The sequence below is a fragment of the Myotis davidii genome, unplaced genomic scaffold (assembly GCF_000327345.1).
Source record: "Myotis davidii unplaced genomic scaffold, ASM32734v1 scaffold390, whole genome shotgun sequence".
NCBI lineage: Eukaryota > Metazoa > Chordata > Mammalia > Chiroptera > Vespertilionidae > Myotis > Myotis davidii.
In genome coordinates this window covers 2,568,793-2,591,913 of record NW_006282748.1, presented here as the reverse complement: position 1 = coordinate 2,591,913, position 23,121 = coordinate 2,568,793, and the positions used below count along the sequence as shown (strand labels likewise).

The following is a 23,121-nucleotide window of genomic DNA, read 5'->3' as shown; positions in this document are numbered from 1 at the left end:
GCAACACAGTTGTGATTCAAAGTGAAGTTTATAAAAAGAACAATTTGTAACACAACTGTTTTATGTGATGCCAATAGGCACTAACCACATAAACCTATTTAATTTTAAATTAATTAAAATTAAAATAAAATACAGTTCGTTAATCACATTAGCAACATTTCATTGCTCACCAGTCACATAAGGCTGGTGGCTACCTTACTGGGCAGGACATGGGACATTTTGGCCACTACATAAAGTTCTACTGGACAGCACAGTAGATGCACATTGATTCTTCTAAAGAATCAATGACCAATTTCCAATGGAAAAAAATTAATTCTTTTTTTATAAATATGTTTTTATGACTTCAGAGGAAGGAAGAGGGAGAGATAGAAGCATCAATGATGAGAATCATTGATTGGCTGCCTATTGCATGAGTCCACAACCCGGGCATATGCCCCAACATGGAATTAGACAGTAACCTCCTGGTTCATGGGTTGACACTCAACCACTGACCCACACTGCCGGGCAAGAAATTAATTGTTTAATGAGATTTAAACTGATTTGTATGTGATCTTTTAAATAAGGAAAGAGAATCCTCAGTACATTAAATACACTTTAAATGTGAATCATTTAAAAAATTTTATTGTACATGATGAGTATTAGCATTTTTTAGAACAGAAAATATCAAATTTATATATTTATTTGATCAAGAAAAAAAATAATATACTAGAGGCCTGGTACACAAAATTCGTGCACGGATTGGGGGCGGGGAGAGGCCCCTCAGCCCGACCTGCACCCTCTCACAATCCGGGACTGCTGGCTCCTAACCGCTAGCCTGACTGCCTGCCTGATCGGCCCTAACCCCTCTGCTTGCCAGCCTGATTGCCCCTAATGGGTCCCCAGACAGCCTGATCACCCCTAACCACCTCTGCCTTGCCCCCCACACCCAGGACCTGGGCTTCCCTCCCTTTGGCCAGCCGCAGGCACCTGGGATCCCTGGCGGCTCGGCCTGGGCTGGCCACAGACACCCAGGACCCCAGGACCCCCGGTGGCTCAGCCTGGGCCAGCCACAGGCATCTGGGACCACAGGCAGCTTTACCCAGGACCGCCAGCTGCTTCGCCTGGGGCCCGGCTTTGTCAGGAAAGACGTCCAGAAGACGTCCGGTCTAATTAGCATATTACCCTTTTATTAGTATAGATGGTACCATTAGATGTAGCTGAAATCATCCTCCCTGATATATCTCTGAGAAGCACAGACTACACTGAATTTTCAGTCTTAGTGTAACTATACTATTTCATACTCAGCATTATATTTACGGATGTCAATTTGCACTAGTACTACATTATTCTAATAATGTAGTTAGAATACATTCTTATATTTCCTCAAATTAAGAGCAGAGAACACAACACCATTCCTCTCCTTAAACACAAACACAGGAATGATTATTAATTTGGAGGGATAATTTTCTTATATTCCTAAAAATATAAGAAAACAAATTACTTAAGAGTACTTATGCAAAAATGTGATTTTCCCCTAAAATGTCTCATTCTTGCCCTAGCCGGTGTGGCTCAGTGAATACTAGTAGAGCATCAGCCTGGGGACTGAAGGGTCCCTGGTTCCATTCAGGTCAAAGGCACAAGTCTGGGTTGCAGGCTCAATCCCCAGTAGAGGGCGTGCAAGGGGCAACCAATCAATGATTCTCTCTCATCATTGATATTTCTCTCCTCTCCCCCTCTCCGTTCCTCTCTGAAATCAAGAAGAATATATTTTTAAAAAATAAAAATAAAATGTCTCATTCCCATATATATAGATCACTAACCAGAAAGAAGCGAAACAAGTGGCATAAAATCCGAGTTTTGGAAACTATTAAGTGGGTGACTGACATAAAAAGTATGCAGTACAGGTCCCCAAATGAACTTGTAACAGCTACATTAGAGCTAACAATACCTAAAGAAACAACAACTTTTTTTCCTAAATATTTAGTAATAAAATTATACCAAATCCAGGTCCGCATCAATATCTTCAGCCTGAAATGGAGTAAACCACATAGATTTCAGTTGATCATCCATGACATCAGCTAGTACATACGCAGTCCTAGAACAAAACAAGAATTTAGAAAAAAGAAGAAATCCAAAATAAAAATTTTAACATCTTCCAATTAGAATAAAATCTGTGGAAAGGACAATTTAAAATGTCACCCTATAAAAGTATTAGAAATTAGCACTTAAAAAATAATTTTAAAAGTTATTTAAGAATTAAGTATCCTTAAAAATCAATAACTTGGAAACTAATCTTGTAGTGACAAATTTTGACCTTTCAGTAAAATAAAACAGCACCGGATTTACTTACAAAAAGTCAAGTTTATTAAAATGTACCAATGTGTACAAAAAATGCCCATAATTTTTCTAAATTTAGAGAATAATTCCATTACAATGAATAGTCATTATGCTCTGAAAGTACAGTGCTCCAAAGATCAAGAGGCACTGCACATCAGGGATAAGTAAACTATGATCCCCATTCTACTGGCCTGTTTTGGTACAGCCTACAAGTTAAAAATGGTTTGTACGTGAAGAAGAATGTGTAACAGAGGCTCAGTGTGGCCTGCAAAGCCTAGAATTTTACTATCTGCCCCGTTACAGAAAAATAGCAAGCTGGCCATTCACAGACCTGCAGCCATTAATACACTATATCTCCTCAACCACAGAATATTGCTTGTTTTACCTATTGTTAAACAGATTCTGGAGAGATTCTGGAGCTGAAAGTACTGGTTCTACATCTTGGTCACCGAGAGGTAAAGGATCACCTGATGACTCAAGCATCTGCTTAAGTCCAACTACATTGTCCAACAACGAATCCAGATTGTCATCGTCTTTTGAATGTTCCTAAATACAAACAAAAACAAAATAAGAAGATGCAGGTAAAACTAGAACATTTATGCCCCAAATCTATTAACTTTTTAGTAGAAAAGTTTATATTATTTCATTACTTAAAAAATTTGGAGTACCATCAGGGAATTATCAACTTAACATTAAACATATTAAAATAAAACAAACACCAAAAACACTTATTATTTTATTTCTAAAGAATGGTAGCAGGGGCACCTGAACTCAAACAAACAACTCAAAAAGTACTGCCTTCATAGACTCAAGACCCTTCACAATATGAAGGACTTCATTCCAAATTATTAATTCAGAGTTATTTCAAATGCTGTAATACCCCACTGAGGATTCACTGTTTTTTGTTGTTATTAATCCTCACCCACGGATATTTTTTCCATTGATCTTTAGAAAGAGGAGAAAGGAGGGAGAGAAACATCGATGTGAGACACATCGATAATTGCTTCCTGCACACATCCCGACCAGGGGGTCAAGCCTGCAACCGAGGTACATGCCCTTGGTCGGAATTGAACCTGCGACCCTTCTGTCCATGGGCTGACATTCTAACCAGAAGCAAAACTGGCTAGGGCAGGATTCACTATTTTTAAAAAGTCACTAGAAAAACTTGTGCTAGTCAAATGGAAAAGAATGCACTGTTTTTATTTTATTTCTGTTTTTATCTTTATTTTTTACCAAAACAAGTTTCTCTAGTTCAAGGAACAAATTTTCTGGACTTTCTTCTTTGCTTTGTAGAAGCTGTTTTAACTCTGCAGCATTAATACTCATCGTCCGTGATGGATGAGCTCCCTCTACTTCCATGAGACCACTATCATCTCCACAACATCCCTGCAAATGTCACACACAAATCAAATTTGAGAACGAAATTTGCAAAGGTGCTTCCAAACTTACTCAGATATTTAAGTCATTTTTCTGCAATCTTCCCCTTAATGTTTTGGTTTTATATCAGTACAAATGGCTAGTTTCAAGAAGGATTTAGTCACTTCAAAATTGAAGTAAGTTTTCTTTGAGTAAGATTCACACACAATAAACAGGTAAACACATGCACTAATATACTGGCACCAAAATTTCTCAACAAAAATATCCAATGGAAAATACACTGGTACATGCAGAACACATAATATACGGAATAGGGGGAAAAACTACATGGTCATCTCAGTAGAGACGGAAAAGCATTTAACAAAATCCAACACCTTTCATGATAAAACACTCAATAAGAACTACAAAAGGAAGGAAATATCTTCATCCTCATACAGGGCATGTATGAGTAACTATAGCTAACATTGTATTTAATGGTCAGAGACTGAATGCCTTCTCCTTAAGATTAAGAACAAGATAAAAACATCAATTTTTGTCACTTGTATTCAACGTATACTAGAGGTTCTTGTGAGAACAAGGCAAGGAAAAAATTAAAAAGGTATCCAGATTGGAAAAAAAGAAGGTAGACTGCCTCTATATATGACATGACCTTATATATATAAAATCCTAAGGAAACTAAAAAAACTAATAAAAAACTTCAAGAAGGTGTCGGACACACCATCAATGTACAAAATTTAATTGTATTTCTAAACATAAAGAACAATTCAGAGATGAAATTAAGAAACAATTCCATTTATAATAGCTTTAAAAAATTCCCAATTTAGAGGCATAAGACATATTTTTAAAACAATACAACATAGTTGAAAGAAATTTAAAACAACCCAAATAAATGTACAGCCATCCCACTTTCCTGGACATGATGATTTAATGGTAATGCTCCCAAAATTGATCTATAAATTCAATACAATGCCCTTAGTGGCTGCCAGGGGGTACAGGCAAAAGAGAATGGGGAATTTCTGTTAATGGGTACAAAGGTTCTTTGGTGGGCTATGAAATCATTCTAAAATTAGGTAGTGATGATGGTTTCTATGAATAAACTAAAAACTACTGAATCGTCATTTTAAAGGGTGAAAGGGTGAATTTTATGGGGTGTGAAATTCATCTCAATAAAAATGTTACAAAAAAGGAGGAGCAAGAAGGAAAATTTTAAGGTAGAAGTGGTGAAATCAAAAGAAGAAATCCTATATAATAAAAGCATAATATGCAAATCAATTGAATGGTGGAACGACCAGTCGCTCTGACGTGCACTGACGGGGAGGTGGGGGGGTGTGGGGGGAGAGGCAGATGCTCAATGCAGGAGCAAAAGGTCCTGGACTGTGAGAGGGCGCAGGTCAGGCTGAGGGGACACCCTCACCTCCAGTACACAAATCTCGTGCACCAGGCCTCTAGTAAAGTATAAAAGGTTTGTTTATAAATTAATGAAGAATGAGCAGCTGCTGAAAATGATGAACAGAAGAGGGAAAACTGGCTACTATTTCATGACTTCTATCTTGAATGTCAGGAAGATCAATGGCATAGAAACATAAAATAAGATTATGGGGGAAGATAATGAATTTTATTTTCAATATTCAGAAATTCTATCCATTAGCTAAGAGCAAGGGCAGGAGAGAATAGGAATCAGATAGAATATTAGAAGGGAGATCTATGCCATACATAGATATGAGGTAATGTAGTGAAACATTTTTCCTGATTAAGGAAGAAAAACAAGAGATTAAAAAGAACACGGAAACAATCTAAGAGGGAGTGCAATGATTTAGAAGTTAAACAAAATGACCTTAATCTTCCTAATGAAGCAGGTAAGAAAAAAAAATGCATTGATAAGGGATGAATAAAAAGCATTATTCAGCAGTACTTGAGGGCCCAGCAGATTCTGGATATCGTGAATAAACACTGGTTGGTGGTTTTTATTAGTGACTGTTTAACTGACCATATGTGTAAGAAAACAAAATCTACCATACTGTTTTATTAGCAATGTCACTTATGATCTGGTGAAAATAACAAGTAGTAAATCTTATTAGGATAGCCACAGTCCTACTGTTAAATATGCCAATCTTCTAAAATCAAAACATCTGGTAAACTTAATAATTTTAAAAAAACTATATGTGACACAAAACAAACAATAATTTAGCAATGAAGCTGGCACAACTGCTAAAATAGAATAGGCAGCCAAGAAGGGCTTATTGAAGTAAATACTTTCAATATAAAATATATGCATAACAGAAATAGAGTAAACAGTAAACTTATTTTTTTCCTATGAAAACCTTCCATATTATATTTATTTGGTAACACTGTACTAAATAGTCCTCTACAACTCTTCGCAAATAGAAATCTTAAATATGAGCAAAATTTCTTAAATCAGTGTTGACAGAATATTAACCCACGGAATATTAACAAGTGTGCACGTGTACATACACACATACACACACACACACACGCACACACACAGAGGTATTTTGCAAGCAATACAGTTAGACAAAATTGGATTAGATTGCAGTAAAGCAAGTTTCTGTTTATCTGGAACCTCTTAGAGCTTGTAATGTACTAATGTACCCAGTTAAGTTCCATCAATGCAGACGTTTCCAAACTTGTTTGACCAGAAGCACTTCCTAAAGGCAGGCCTATTAATGGCTTCTGGAAATGTGTCCACGAAATATAGCATGATTTTATAAAATACTAATAAGAGAAACTCTTAAGATTTTAGAAGCTTTAGAAACTCTTAAGCTTTAATTCATATCTAAGATGAATCCAAAATAATCTAGTATAAATACCCCAAACTCACAGCAGCCAAAACACAATCAATAAATGCTCATTTAAATGACACTAAATAAATAATTAAGACACTGATAAAACGTGACTATTCTGAGTAACCCTAGCAAAGCAACTCAATGTAAAAAATACAGTATGGATAGTATTTTCTCTTTTTAAGTTGCAAAATCAGTATTCCTAAATTAATGTCTAGTAAATGAGAATTCAGTAAAGCCTACTCAAACATCTGTAATTTTTAATAAATAAAAAAATCTGATTTCATAATGGGGGGAGGACACAGAAAAAAACAAAATTCTAAATTCCAAGTTCCAAAAAACATTATTCCAAGATTTTTTGAAACCAAGGTATTTCTTCACTTATGATAAACTTTAAGAATACAAATACATATGATATACATACATACTTACCACTGTGTCAGAGTTAAGAATCTGTCTCATAAATTCCAAAAATGAAGATGCCAGTTCACCTGTGTCCTTACTAAAAGTGCTGACCACTCGTTTCAGTAAACTATGCAGAGCATTACTGTTCTTCCTTAAAGAACTGTAAATTTTAAAAGAGAGAGAGGAAAAGTCTTAAAATTTGAACATATAAATCTAGTATGAGAAATGAACTATCTCAGTTCATACAGAATGAAACTTAGTCCACCATTTTTTAAAAAGCAAAAAATACTTTGATGTGTCTGTGTATACAAACCATGTATCAAAGCATTATTTATAGTTATTTCCTTTTAAAGATAAGTTTTAAGCTCTTAAAAAGAAAATTTTAGTTAATAATAATAATATGTCAAGGTTAGCTTCTTAATTTTGATATTCAATGAACACATGAAAATATGTGATATAAATTATAGACAGTTCAAGACTGCAGTTCTGAAAATACTCAACGAGATGTAAGAAAATGTAGACAGGCAATTCAATGCACTCAGAAAACAAAATAATGAACAAAACAAGAGCTTTACCAAAGATATTGAAACTTTTAAAAAAGCAAGGATCAGTGGCTGAGCATCAACCTGTGAACCAGGAGGTCATGGTTTGATACCTATTTAGGGCACATGCCCGGATTGAAGGTTCGATCTCCAGTGTGGGGCATGCAGGATGCAGCTGATCAATGATTCTACAGAGTTATTATAATCAAAACAGCATGGTATTAGCAGAAATACAGACACATAGATCAATGGAACAGAACTGAGAGCCCAGATATAAAATCACACATATATGGCAGATAATTTTCAACAAAGGAGCCAGAAACACACAATGGAGAAAAGAAAGCCTCTTTAATAAATGGTGCTGGGCCCAGTCAGAGTGCTCAGTGGTTGACTGTCGACCTATGAACCAGGAGGTCACGTTTTGATTCCAGATCAGGGCACATGCCCAGTTTGCAGGGCCCAACCCCCAGTAGGGGGCATGCAGGAGGCAGCTAGCCAATCAATTATTCTCTCTCATCATTGATTTCTCTCTCTCCCTCTTCCTTCCTTTCTGAAATCAATAAAATAAATATTAAAAAAAATAAACAAATGGTGCTGGGAAAATTGGGACCTTGGTCATAGAGAACATTTTATGAACTTAATCCAAAGGATTTTCTCTCCTCATTGATGTTTTTCTCTCTCTCTCCCCCTCTCCCTTCCTCTTTGAAATCAATTAAAAAATATATATATAAAAACATCACATATAGTCCGGCCAGCGTGGCTCAGTGATTGAGCATCGACCTATGAACTGGTCAAGGCATATGCCTGGGTTGTGGGCTTGATTCCCAGTGTGGGGCCTGCAGGAGGCAGCCAATCGATGATTCTCTCTCATCATTGATGTTTCTATCTCTCCTCCTCTCCTTTCCTCTCTGAAATCAATACAAAAATATATTTTTAAAAAATCACATATAATACTGTGGCAGAGGTATGCAAAGGATATTTGTGAAAGCATCTAACCCAGCCAGTAATGGAGGGATTTAGGCAAGGTTTGTGGCTTTCCTGAAAGTGCAGTGTATAAGGTGAGTTTCAAAAGATATAAAGTAAACTAGAGGCCCGATACACGACATTTGTGCACTGGGAAGGGAGGATGGGGAGGGTCCCTCAGCCCGGCCTGCACCCTCTCACAGTCTGGGAGCCCTTGGGGGATGTCTGACTGACGGCTTAGGCTTGCTTGCCTCAGGGAGTGAGCCTAAGCCAGCAGTTGAACATCCTTAGTGCTGCCTCGGAGGCAGGAGAGGCTCCTGCTGCCACCGCTGTGCTCACCAGCCAGCCGTCAGCCTGGCTTAGGCTGAGCAGAGCTCCCCGTGCTGAGCATCTGCCCCCTGGTGGTCAGTGAGAGACATACCGACTGGTCATTCCACCATTTGGTCAATTTGCATATTACCCTTTTATTATATAGGATATCCAGGCAACAGGAAAAAGGACATTCAAGAAGTAAAATCTGCCCTAGCAGCTTGTCTCAGTGGATAGAGCGTCAGCTTGCGGACTGAAGGGTCCCAGGTTTGATTCCGGCTAAGGGCACATGCCTGGGTTGCGGGCTCGATCTCCAGTAGTGGATGTGCAGGAGGCAGCCGATCAATGATTCTCTCTCATCATTGATGTTTCTATCTCTCTCTCTCTCCTTCTCCCTCCCTCTCTGAAATAAATAAAAAAGTATATTAAAAAAAAAAGAAGTAAAATTTAAAGACTTTGGTGAGAGACTGGGAAATGGGGAGGGTAAGGGAAAAACTGGGGTGTTCAGAGGTGCCACCAACTAAGAAAGACATACATTATAAGAGATAGGTTTTTTAAGGACAAAGAGGTAGAGAAGGGTAGGAGCCAGCATCAAACACAGTACCTGGAACTTAACTTTTCAACCACTGTTACAAGAATTAATGAGAAGCACAAATGTATGTTTCCTCCTTCTTTCTTTCTCATAACCCTACATACTCCTACAAATTCCCAAGAAAATCTAGCCAGCATGAAGAAAAAGAAGGAGGCATAGACAGAGCAGAAATTTTGTCTGAGAGACTGAGCAGCATGAGGTTTATATCATTTCAAATTAATTTAATCTCAACCATTCCTCTAGAAAATAAAAACCATAGAATCAGCACTTTTAGGGTCCATAATACCACACTATCACCACCTTTTAAGGACTAGGGTGAATATATCAACAAACAAATTACCTTAAAGCATGAATTAACATCCCTGGAAAAATAAGATTTCCTTAAATACTCTAAGACAGTGGTTCTCAACCTTCTGGCCCTTTAAATACAGTTCCTCATGTTGTGACCCAACCATAAAATTATTTTCGTTGCTACTTCATAACTGTAATGTTGCTACTGTTATGAATCGTAATGTAAATATCTGATATGCAGGATGGTCTCAGGCGACCTCTGTGAAAGGGTCGTTCGACTGCCAAAGGGGTCGTGACCCACAGGTTGAGAACCGCTGCTCTAAGATGTCCACATTAATTTGTCTGTCTATTCAATTTACATTTTTATTCCTGTAATTTTATTAGCACATGCTACTGCTGACCAATCTTCTCCATAAATATAAAGAAAGAAATTACATCTTCAACCTTCTGTAATAGCTATAAATTAATATGGGGGGGAGGGGAGTTAACAGTGAAAAATTAAGACAAGAGTATATTAAATAAAACATTACCTTTTTAAATGAAATAGTCCATAATCATGCTCTGTAAGAAACATCATTGTTCTGACACATGTCAATAAACAGTTGTAACTGCTCTCAGAGTTGGCTAGCACAGCCAGTAGACAGTCACAAATGGAGGCCATCAGTTCTTTGTTTGGCAGAGAATTGGAGAGTTGCTCTAGTTCAGAAATTGAACCTTCAGAAGAGTTTGGCAAAATAAGTGCAATGTCCTGTAAGGGAAGTGGAGAAAAGGATAAAATAATTTTTAAAAATTATTATAGTATCATTTTTACTTCAGGATTTCATAGCATTTAATACTTAGTAATTATCTCATCAAAATATTGTTACAGTCCCATCCTAAACATAGATTCAAACACATTAAAAACAAAGGAGTCAGCCCCAGCTGGCTCAGTGGATAGAACATTGGCCTAAAGACTGAAAGGTCCAGGTTTGATTCCGGTCAAGGGCACATGCCTGGGTTGCAGGCTCGATCCCCAATAGGGGGCGTGCAGGAGGCAGCCGATCAATGATTGTCTCTCATCATTGTTTGTCTCTCTCTCCCTCTCCCTTCCTCTCTGAAATCAATAAAAATAAAAATAAAATAAAAACAAAGGAGTCATTTTGCCCTCCTATAAAAGTTAATACAAGTATACATAACTAAAAAAAAAAAAATTTTATTTTACAATATTTTTACTTACAAATGTTTTCCTTCTGCATTGCACCATGTAGTTTGTATCCTCAACTTGTTAACTGAAGTACTTTTGGTATTAACTATTTTTTAATATATTGTTATTGATGGAGCAAATAAACATTTAACCACATCTTCCAATTAAATATTTTCCTCTAGTTTTTTATACGTTTAAAATTCAAAATTTTCAATATTAAGCAAATTTAGCTAACATTAATTAAAAATTCCCACTACTCTTTTTATAGAAGCAGATTTTACCAGAACATTTTTAGGTATGTCTCACAGCCTTTAATAACTTCGACATATTGCAAACCTACTTAGGTTAAAACTGTAAAACAAAGCTAGAATGAGAAGTAAAGATAACAATTGAGGCCAAGAATGTCTATGTGATCAAAGCAACTAGGATGCTATAGTACTCTTTTTTTTTAATGTGTTTTATTGATTTTTCACAGAGAGGAAGGGAGAGGGACAGAGAGTTAGAAACACCGATGAGAGGGAAACATCGATCAGCTGCCTCCTGCACACCCACTACTGGGGATGTGCCCGCAACCAAGGCACATGCCCTTGACCGGAATCGAACCTGGGACCCTTGAGTCCGCAGGCCGACGCTCTATCCACTGAGCCAAACCAGCCAGGGCGCTATAGTACTCTTAAGCATGGTCATAAAAGCTAACATGGAATATATAACAAGCACTAGTTAAATGGACATTTTGAGGTATGAGAACTTAAAATATCCTTTCTACTAGGTCCCAAACTGTTTCCACCAGGTGCCCTTTTGGGGAAAACAAGTCACATAAAAATTGTTCCTTCTTGACTAGAGTGTTAAAATATAAACAAACGGAATTTTTGTTAGCTAGAAAAAGATAATTTTTCAACACTGAAAAATATTCTGCGTGAAAAAGAGCACATCTAATGATTAGACAGCAGGAGCATTTTGTCAAGCTAGAATGGGATTAGGCATAGAAATCTGTAAAGATTCCAATCACAATAGGCTCTCAAAGTTAAAACAATTCTCATTAAATCATGAAACTATAAATTAAAAGTCAATAACATAGACAGTAGGGAGAAATACTAATTTATTTATTTTTATTAAATTTATTGGGGTGACACTGGTCAACATGAACTTATAGGTTTGAAGTGTTTTGGGGTTTTTTTAGACATACTACCACTTTTAGTCAGGACCTATAAAGTACAGTAATCGAAAAAACACTAAAACTGTAGTAGCCTTTGATGCCTTCAAAAACTGTCCTCACAGAGTATTTCTCAGCCATAAAAAAAGAACGGAACTTTGATGACATTTGCAACATGGATGGACCTAGGGAGTTTAATGCAAAGTGAAATAAGTCAGACAGAGAAAGACAAATACCATATGATTTCACTCATATGTGGAATCAAAACAAAAATAAAGGAATAAACAAACTCACAGATACAGAGAACATTTTATGGTTGCTGGATGAGAGGGGGGCTGTGAGGACAGGTGAAAAAGGGGAAGGGATTAAGATGCACAAATTGCCACCTATAAAAACAGCCAAGGGATAGAAAGTACAGTATAAGGGACTATAACCAATATTATTGTAATGACTATGTATGGAGTCAGATGGGTACTAGGCTTATCAGGGCAATCATAAATTATATAAATGTCTAATCATTATGTTGTATAGCTGAAACTGATATAATACCGTATGTCAACTGTAATTGAAAAATTTTTTTAATATATTAAAAAAAGTTGCCCTAACAGGAAAGCATGATATTAATTCAATTAATCACAAAGCCATAAAATTCAAGAATAAATTGGTGTTTAATATAATTAAAAAGAAAATAAACATACCAGACAAAACTAACCCCCCCCCCCCAAATACTGTGGCACATAAGGCAACTATGCAAGGAGGAAATTTCATAAGGAAAAGGAAAAAGCTCTTCAAAGAAACCTATAAAGTACACACCCAAAGGAAGCTCTGAAGCACCAAATCATTTCATTGTTGGTTCCTACTCAAATCCATCTCCCTGAACAGTAGCAGGAGTAATAAAACAGGTGAAATCTCCCTGTTCACAGCTAAGAGTTACATCAACAGCTTTACATCAACAGACACATAAACACACACACACACACACACACACACGCACACACATACACACACAATTTATAAAGTAACCATAAATACCTGATCACAGAGAGACTGTAAAATGGATGTGATATATTCAACACACTGTTGGCGAATAACACTGTCTCCAGGAGACCGCACCAAAGTTAACAGATCCTGGAATATCTCTGCATATTTTTCATCACCTTTAATAGTTCCATTAATTAGATGCAAAATAGCTAATTTACAAGCTTTGTGTGAGGCCAGAGCATCAAGAAGAGCAAGCAACCTGGTGGTTTGGCTAGTATACTGTTTTTCTTTGTCTTCTGAAGTGCTGAAATAAAATCAATACATTTAATAAACAACGTTCTTAATTTTAAGGTATTATTTAACTAATATTTGTTTTTCAACACATATCAACTTACACCAATCTTGTATTAAAACATTTCAAAATGACAACTTCTCTGGAATTTTACAATTATAAAATTTTGTAAATTTAGGTTTTCAATAATATATTTTCTTAAATCAGAGTACTTTATGGTTCACCTTTCAAACACCCAAAATCAAGGTCTTCCAAGCAATTTGCACATGAAATAATGAAATAAAAATATTCTAATCAAAAATAATCTAAATATACTCGTATAGATGTGTGTATATGTATATGTGTATTTGTGTATATGTGGTGTACATCTGTGAATCTTATCTGAGCATTCTAAACCCTGGTTTCCAAATTCTAAGTGGAAAAATATGTATCTGTCTGTGTCAAGAATAACTTGAAAAAAAATTTAATGCAAAATGAAAAATACCTTTGCAAGTCTTCTACAATCAAATCCAACACAGTTCTCATAATCAGAAGTGCAGTTGGTGAGGCAAGGTCACACAATTGAACACAAATACGCCGTAACATATGCTGAATGGGCTGGCAGGTTGTGCCAGAGAAAGAGCGAACTATTTCTTGGAGCAACTTTGCTTGAACATGAAGGTGCATGCTCCACAATTTTCGGGTGTTGAGTGCCACTGATATATCATGTGGCTCAATAACCTGTTAAAAAAGTATAATGTATGTGTTCGTAGATTTTTGAAATATTTATTTATAGTCACAAAAACCTGTTCAGGAAGAACTATTATGAAAAGAACATCTTTACTGCATGCTGAAAACATTTAAGGTGCTTAAAACATCTATTATACAATTAAACATTTGCTTGAATTCAATGCATTTAAAAAAATCTTATTGTTCTCAGGTTAGCAGTCAGTAGAGCAGAGTCCATTGGTGAAGTGACCTAGTAAATGGCAAATTCTAATACATAATAAAGGAGAAAAAAAGATTTAAAAATAACAAAAGTACAAGTATACATAACAGCATAATAAAATTCACATTAACAAAAATTTATTTTAAATGGCACCCTCATATTCCCTTAATGACCGACTTGCTTCAGTTTTATCTCACCCTCATCCAGTTATTTTATGTCTGTTTTAGGGAAAGGGGATGAAGGTTTTGTTTTTGTTTTTTAACAAAATCACTGGCTTTTAAAAAAGTGTTACTGCAGTCATTTATAAGATGCATGTTATATGGAAGTGATACCTGAGTTGTTTGCATGGGCAATGGTAGAGGCAGCAGCTCTGAAAGGAGTATGAGTCCAGAAAAAAATCCTTCAGGAACCTTTAAGATTGAAGAAAGAACTTCTTTTAACATTAAAGACCAAGTATTATTGGCCAGAGTCTCTTCTGAGATTGTGAGTTTCTCGTTAACTCCTTGTGTAAAAGTCAGTAAGATATCAATGATATCGTTCTGAATTTTCTGTTCATCACTGTCCAAACGACCTGAGAGGGGGATAGAGCACAGGAGCATGTGTAAAGTCACAAGTGCTGAAGGAACACGCATATCCTTAAACTCAAAGGAGCCCCCTCTCAGGAGTTCTGTTAACATAGTTTTAAGAAGAGTGAGTGTGCAGCGAGCCATTGAAACAGTAGTAACTCTGTGAAGAGTAGTCCCCATGTTGACATGGAGCCTCCAAGGCTGAGTCAAAATACTGTTCAATTTTTGTAGAACCCGAATAAAGGTGTCCATTCCTTCAGCAGAAAAAAGCTGAATAACAGCAAGATTCCATTTCAGATCTTTCTGTTGACCTTTATATAAGAGAAAAAGAAAACTAATTAATTGCATGTTAATAATCATTTAAGATTTTTGAATATTTTATTTAATAAATGATACTCATACTAGGCTTAAAAATTAGTAGTTTTAAAAGTATAATAGCCATATTACCTTCAACAGGGGGTGGTGGGCATGCTACATTACAGAGAACACGCAAGGCAGTGGTAAGGCCAACTCCTTCTGGAGTCATCAAGTTATCAATATTCTTTAAAAATAAAAATAAACAAAGTTTAATTTCTTGTTAGTTATCAGATCAAGAGAAAATTCCAGAGAAGGCATTAGTTAAAAATATGAGTTTCAAATTTACATAAATTTCTGAAGTTAAATAAATTTCTTATTTAAAACTTAAATTAGGCTGATAAAGTTTATAAAAGTTATCTGAACTTTGGCATATGTTGTACCATATGATATTATGTAAATAAAATAAATAATTATATAGTACAAGTATGTTAAAAAGTACTAAAACAAAAGTAACATATAGAAATGTATGAGACTCTCTGTAATAAGAATTTAAAGTAGCTCCTTTTTGTATATTCTTTCTATACATCCTCTTTCCCAAAAATGAACCAATGACTAATTTTACAAAGCACTACAGGTAATAAACCTCTTTCAAAACTGAAGAAGCAGACTTAGCCGAGTGGCTCGGTTGGTTGAAGCGTCATCCCGTGTACCAAAAGGGCTGTGAATTTGATCCCTGGTTTGGGTATGTATAGGCGGCAACCAACTGATGTTTCTCTCTCACATTGATGTTTCTCTCCTTACCTCTCTCTGTCAAATCAATAAATATATCCTCTTATGAGGATTAAAAAAAACACAAAGAAAAACTGAAGAAGTAATCAGAAATGTTTAGAACTACATAACATACATTTTTTAAAAGCGCAGATACCACAGGAGTCTAGTTATGATGGTGAATTGGGGCATGGTTAGAAGAAATAAAAATACAGTTGTTATGTCCTTAGCACTGTTTCCTGACAACAGGTAGTTATGATTAAATTTCTTTTCTTTTCTACTTTCCACAGGGCGGCATATAGATAGTGTAAAAAAACTTTGAAGAAATAACATTAAAATGTTACTATTTCAATTTTAACTTCAAAAGAAAAACTTAAGTTCCTTTCCCTCATAGTTTTGCACCTTAGAGGATCTTTTCTTCTAATTTCTTCCTGTGACTTATAACGATTCCACAAATTACTATGGCATCAGGGAGCCACATAGTGAAATTTCCGTCTTAGATCAATTGTTTTTAGTATATCTTGGAATGAGAGTTGCTTATAATAACCATAACTAATGGGATAAGGATTTACATAAAAATAAAAAATCTTTTAATTACAGCATGTAATTAATTCAAATTTCTATAACTAAATTTCTTTTTGGTTAAATACTTTTACGTAGGCCATCTGATATTTATTGGCTAATTCATATGTTCTCCTGACCATACATAAGCACCCCAAACACATGACCATCTAAATTTACAGGACATTACCATACTTCTGCTAAATTAAAGACTGAATATAATGAAAAGCCACAGATGGTCACCTGATGCACAGAGAAAGAAACAAAGAAGAATATGATGGTACCATGGGAGGTGGAAGTACTTTCAGAAAAGATGGAGTAAAAAGAAAAGATAAGGGCAGACAAGTCGGTTTAGAAAAGTCTAAATCAGATAAACCAAAATGGACATGTTGTTGCTGGGGCAGAATAGCAACAGATTTAAAATGTACTGCATACATTTCAACTGCAAGACCAAGATTATTTATAAACATGCACACACATACACACATATAATGCCATACACATAGCTCATCTGTTAAATGAAAGGAGATCACTCAAGGTCCATTCTGCCCCTATAGTGTAAAACTTTTTGATGTATTTATAAGCACTTTTAGGCCTCAATGTGTATCTATACACATTGTGGTAACTAAATTTTAAACATTCAAAACTAACAATGCCAATGATTTTATTGAATTTTTCATTACGAATTACTTGAATTATATAAATTTTCAACCGTAATATTATAAATTATACTAGAGGCCTGGTGCCCGACATTCATGCACTGGGGGGTGAGGGGGGTGTCCTTCAGCTTGGCCTGCACCCTCTCACAGTCTGGGACCCCTCAGGGGACATCCGGCAGTCAGACATGCCCCGAGAGGTCCTTAGCACTGTGCAGAGGTAGGAGAGGCTCCTGCCACTGCCACTGCGTTCACCAGCTGCGAGCCAGCTTCTGGCTGAGCGGCACTCCCCGTGGGAGCGCACTGACCACCTGGGGGGGAGCTCCTGCATTGAGTGTCTGCCCCTGGTGGTCAGTGTGTGTCATAGCGACCAGTCATTCCACTGTTTGGTTGATTTGCATATTAGCCTTTTATTTTATAGTATGATTTTCACTTTTTATGAATTCTTTCTTTTAAAAAAATGTTTTATTGATTTTCTAGAGAGGAAGGAAGAGGAAAGAGAGATAGAAACATCACTGAGAGAGAATCACGGATTGGCTGCCTACTGCATGCCCCTCACCAGGGATCGAGCCTGCAACCTGGGCATGTGACTTGACCCAGAATCAAACCAGCAACCTCTTGGTGCACAGGATGACATTCAACCAACTGAGGCACACAGGCTGGGCAGGATGGCTATGAATTATTTCGATTGCAAATCTGACCATCCCAAATTAACAAAAATGAAACTAGCCCCCACTGCAACTGTCTGGGACTGACTCCATCACTTTTCACCTAAAAATTTTATAGAAAATTCTTTCCCACTAAAGCTTAACTAAAATGATTATATGTTATATTCTTGTAGCATTTAACTTTAAAACACTCTAGTAAATGTCATCAAAACAGAAGGCGATATTACTCTGATTTGATTTGAGAGAAAAAATATGACAGAATCTGATAGTGAAAAGCAGTAGAATGCATGAGGTTGTGTGCATGTATGTTCATGTATATACACACACCCCTACATTCATGTACCAATCTATAAATAAAAGTCTAGTAAATCAAGTAGTACACTTATCAATTACTACATTATCTACACAAGTGATTTAATGCACCATTACTATATACTACCATACAGTTCATAAAAACAGGCACTTTTTAGTTTTACTTACCTGTTTAACATATTCAATTAGGTTTGGGATGCAGTTAATTTCAAATCTAAGGTTTTTCAGAGGTTCAAGCCACTTGCCGAGTTCTTAAAAACAAAAAGAGTAACTTGTAATATAATATTTTAAAATAAGAGCCTTTATAACAAAGGAAATAATGGTACTCTTTTCCGAAGATAAACATTATCAGACCATACTGATTTCAATAATCTAAATTTCATACAGGGATGAACTTATGTCGAATTCCTTAAACTTTAAAATGAAATATAAACGCACTTTTAGTATTTGGTATCTGAAAATGTAAATGTTTATAATTCTTAAATAAGATAATCTAATTAAATTGTTTTTGTAACATTGAAAATTTTTAAATAATACCAATTGCTTATAAGCTAATAACACAGAGTTTATTCACCTAATGCTGTCACTGCTCATACACTCTAAAAAAAGCATGCACAAAATGTATTAATTTCTAACAGGATCAAATCCATGGGGGGACATTTACTGAGTGCCTTTTCCCTTAAAATGAATTTTTAATTTTGCCACTTTCCTAATTTGCCTTTATAAAAGTACACTATCACCCCAACATAATAATAGCAAGCTTTGTTTATAAAACAAACGTGAATGAAATATACCATTTACAACTGAACTTAAAACTCTCCTAAAAGGAATGGCCAACTCCTATACTTTATCACCGAATGCTTCTTTAAAAGCATTCTAATACAGCCCTAACCAATTTGGCTCAGTGAATATAGCGTCGGTTTGCAGACTGAAGGGTCCCAGCTTCAATTCAGTCAAGGGCATATGACTGGGTTGCAGGCCGATCCCCAGTAGAGTACGTGCAGGGAACATCTCTCATCATTGATGTTTCTATCTCTCTCTCCCTCTCCCTTCCGCTCTGATATCAATAAAAATATATATTTTTAAAAAGCATTCTAATATAAAAAGTAATATACCAGTTCCAGACACTTTATAGCAATGATTAAAGGAAACTAAATACTGTCATGTCTTCCTTGGTTCTACACTCCTTCATGAGGATTACGACTACATACGTGAGTATTTTCCTATGCATTTTAAAATTAACTCTTTCATATACACAAACTATATTGCTCAAGTGAAAAATATAAGGAATAATAATAAAACAAATACAAGTGCGCCCATTGCCCAGAATAAGTTAGTAAAGCATTAATAATACCTCTGAAGATGCTGTGTGCCCTCCTTTTATAAAGGCATACTTCAGGGGGAAAATCTATTTCCAGTTTGGAAGTTGAGTTTACAACCCGACTTTTACTGGTAGTATCACATATAAAACTTACAGTTAGAAAGAAAAAAAGGCTCTAGCTGAGTAGCTCAGTTGGTTAGAGTGTCGTACCAATACACCAAGGTTGCGAGTTTGACCCCCGTCAGGACTCAACCAATAAATGCATAAGTGGAAAAATGTAACCCATCCCCCCTCTCTCAAATCAATAAATAAGAAATTTTTTAAAAAGGAAAGAAAAAAAAGCCACATGCTATTTATAATATTTACTCAATGTTATCAAATTTTCTCCTTGGTAAGGTCAGCAAGCCAGGAACCAAAATAAAATAATAAAAACGTATAATTAGATACCTTAAACTTTTTAAGACTGCCCACATAAGGCTTGCCATAAACTTCATTCAACATATGTATATACTTTAGAATATCATATTCACTATTCTTCACTTTTAAGGATTACACATGTTTATCAACCGCAAATGGTTGTGGTCAAGTTGTACTTAGAACAGCGTTGTACTTAGAAATATATATATATAAAAAACATACACATACAAACTATGCACAAAACTGAACTTCTGAGTTTGTTTTTAAACTACTTCTTCCATTTTTATTAGGAACCTAAACTAACCACCAATTTCCACGACTTTCCAGAAAAAGGTACTTTCAGCAATTTCCTAAAAATCTTTTTAAGAACACCATATAAAATACTTTCATAAAAGGTACTTTCAAGGAGTTAAAAACAGAGTATTAGTAGGTATGTTATGAAAATATAATAAAGTATTAATTACAGATATATAAAGGCTTTTTCCTTCACATATCATAAATGCTTAAAATAACTCAAGTACCATACCTTGCAATTTAGCATTATTTTCATCTGCTTTACAAAGCTTCAAGAGAGATACTGCATGATGTTCTAGCATTTGGACATCACTGGAAGACTGAACCACCACCAAAATAAGTATGCATGCATAATTATAAGCTACTGACTTCTTAGACTTGGAATCACTGAAACAAAATAAGATTTTAAAGTTTTTGATACAAAAACAATTTTTCAGGAATAATTTTAAACATTTTTTCTATTTAGTTTTAAAGAGACTAAGGAATTTTACAATGAAACCTGAGTAATTTCCTGAAGACTATAAATCAGATTTTAAATTTCACCTACAATTCACCTAAAAACACTACTTAAAAAAGTACAGTGGGGCCTTGACTTACGAGTTTAATTCGTTCCGAGATCAAGCTCATTGAGGAGCACGTTAACTCAAATTACTCTGTCAACTCAATGCAAAAAATCAGCAGAGACAGCTGGTATCTCAAAAAACTCGTTAGTCGGGACACTCGTAAGTCAAGGCCCCACTGTATATAAACAAAGCATATCACAATGGGGGTGAAATTCTACTAAGAAATAAGATCATAATAATAATGAAATATTAACAAATATACTTCATTAGCAATGAAAGATTAGAAAGTAACACTTTAAAATGTTTGTCCACTCTGGATAAACAGGAACAAGTATGCTGATTCAATCTACTGCCATCATCATTCAGTCTTCCACTACAGAACTGATTAAGATACAGCTCCAATAGAAACAACTGCTGCCTGCTTTTCCCTAAAAGACCTGTCACTCAGAGAGTCATATCAAGACCCAGCTGCAAGGCCAGTTAGCTGGATGCCACTGCTTTGTGCGACACGCCAGGAAGAGCATGTTTCTCTGCTCATTCGCTAAAACCTTCTGCCCTCCTGGGCAGGCCTTGAAAATGACCATCATTCTCAATTCCCCACCCAGTCAAAGCACTTCTTAAACCAGAGCACCACGAATAGTTTAGAGGGCAGAAGACAGCAAGACAGTCCTCCTTACTCTCAAGGTACATATTCCTGTGCTTGGGATGCCCTCCACACAAATTAGCAGGAACACTACAGCTGCCATCTTTGTCAGCACCACAGGAAGAAGCTGCTAAAAGATCCACTTCATTGTCACAGCCACTTTTTCTAGTTTTTAGGTTACTGTCATTCTAATCTTTAAATTAATTAAGTTATGTGTTGTTCAACGCAATAGTTCTAGTTTTTACTTTCCAAGCAACACCTTCTAAACAACCTGCCCATTAATGATGTAGTTTTCCAATATAATAGAAAATTGAATAAGTAGGAAATTACCCTAAGGCTTCTTTGGAATAGTACTCCATTAAAGTGATAAGACTTTGGAGATTTTTCTCAAGACTAAAAACATGGCCAACAGCTGATCTTCCCACAGGATTAAAAGTAATTAAATAAAGGTTGTGAAGGGTTCCCAAGAGATCTGAATGGTCAGTTTCTTCACTGGCTGTACAACGCTGAAAATGGTTGAACAGTTCTGTAATACACTGCAATGTTTGTGTTGAGTCCTGTAGCCACAAGGCAAATGCATCATCAATAACACCATCAGACTGGAGACCTTCCTCTTCATCTTGATCATAAAGGTGACATAAAGACCGGATCAACAAATTTGTTGCTTCATATTCTGACATAAAAAAAAGAAGACCCTTTTGTGACTGTGCAAGAAACTTTAAGACATCTTTTGTGGCTTGCAGCACACCAGGATGGGCACTTGTTACTGGAATTGACAGAAGCAAGGTAACCAACTCCAAGAAGTGGTGACTGTGAAGATACCTGTAGAAAAATTGATATATATTAAGTCAGTGCGAAACGTTCTTCATTCACTCAGTAGTCATTAGACAGGAGAGGTAAAAATTTTAATGGCCATAATCCTTATCCTCAGCAAAATACTTTAACTAAAAACATAATGTGAGTGCCAAAACCAGTTTGGCTCAGTGGATAGAGCGTCGGCTTGCGGACTGAAGGGTCCCAGGTTCGATTCCGGTCAAGGGCATGTACCTGGGTTGCGGGCACATCCCCAGTAGGAGATGTGCAGGAGACAGCTGATCGATGTTTCTCTCTCATCGATGTTTCTAACTATCTCTCTCTCCCTTCCTCTCTGTAAAAAATCAATAAAATATGTTTTTAAAAAAACACATAATGTGAGTAGCAAATTTTCCCAAAGAAACATGAAAGTTCTGTGAGGCTTTTTCCCTGATAGCATTCAACAGATGTTGAATAAATGTTGACAAGTTTTCTCTTTCCAGGATCAATCCTGACTTTAAATTCTGCTCCTTTTTACCAGGCTATTTATCAAATGCTCCTTTTTCAGCATAGTCCTAATTTACCCATTGCACATCTGAATTAGTGTATCTAAGAAAATATAGAACATATACTATAAAAATTTGGATTTATTATAGGTAATTAGTACCTCTAAAGAAAAAATTGTCAAATTATCAATTTTTAGTATTTGACTAGCTAATACCACTATACATAGCACTCTTTTATCAAATCCAAGAATCATTTCTTAGCATACATAGTTGTAGTAGAAAAATTCCAAATTTACTCAGCAGCCCAAAATAGACCCAACTGCTACTGATGCTGAGTATTTTCATTGTCCTAAAAATACTTTATCCTCCACCTATTCATGCCTTCCTCCCCACAACCCTTAGAAACCACTGTTCTTTTTTACTGTCTCCAGTTTTGCCTCTCCCAGCATACATATAGTTAGAATCACACAGTATAAAATTGTCTCTTCAATAATATTATTGCTTAAATTTAGGCTTCTATTTCATAATAAACACCGTTAGTAGCATTACATAAAGACAAACAGAATTCTCAAGACAAAACTCGATAATTACTCTGCTCTAAGAACATCATGAATGGCCTTATTC

General features: G+C 35.9%; 1 protein-coding gene across 3 annotated transcripts in view; it reads right to left on the bottom strand.

The window, feature by feature from the left end:
- The window catches only part of KIAA1429 (KIAA1429 ortholog), a 49,639-nt gene that overhangs the window by 4,595 nt on the left and 21,923 nt on the right, over positions 1 to 23,121 (bottom strand). Inside the window, exons 9-20 of one of the 3 annotated variants that reach the window (XM_006753192.2) lie at positions 21,530 to 22,021; positions 20,226 to 20,380; positions 18,130 to 18,212; positions 15,147 to 15,240; positions 14,466 to 15,010; positions 13,690 to 13,925; positions 12,965 to 13,217; positions 10,127 to 10,344; positions 6,927 to 7,059; positions 3,550 to 3,702; positions 2,702 to 2,862; positions 1,978 to 2,074 (exon numbers count right to left, since the gene is read on the bottom strand). In XM_006753192.2, coding sequence (XP_006753255.1) covers positions 1,978 to 2,074; positions 2,702 to 2,862; positions 3,550 to 3,702; positions 6,927 to 7,059; positions 10,127 to 10,344; positions 12,965 to 13,217; positions 13,690 to 13,925; positions 14,466 to 15,010; positions 15,147 to 15,240; positions 18,130 to 18,212; positions 20,226 to 20,380; positions 21,530 to 22,021 — 2,620 coding nt within the window. Of the gene's footprint in view, positions 1 to 1,971; positions 2,075 to 2,701; positions 2,863 to 3,549; positions 3,703 to 6,926; positions 7,060 to 10,126; positions 10,345 to 12,964; positions 13,218 to 13,689; positions 13,926 to 14,465; positions 15,011 to 15,146; positions 15,241 to 18,129; positions 18,213 to 20,225; positions 20,381 to 21,529; positions 22,022 to 23,121 lie in introns of those variants that run through there. The other 2 variants (XM_006753193.2, XM_015561138.1) reach the window with 2 other exon arrangements.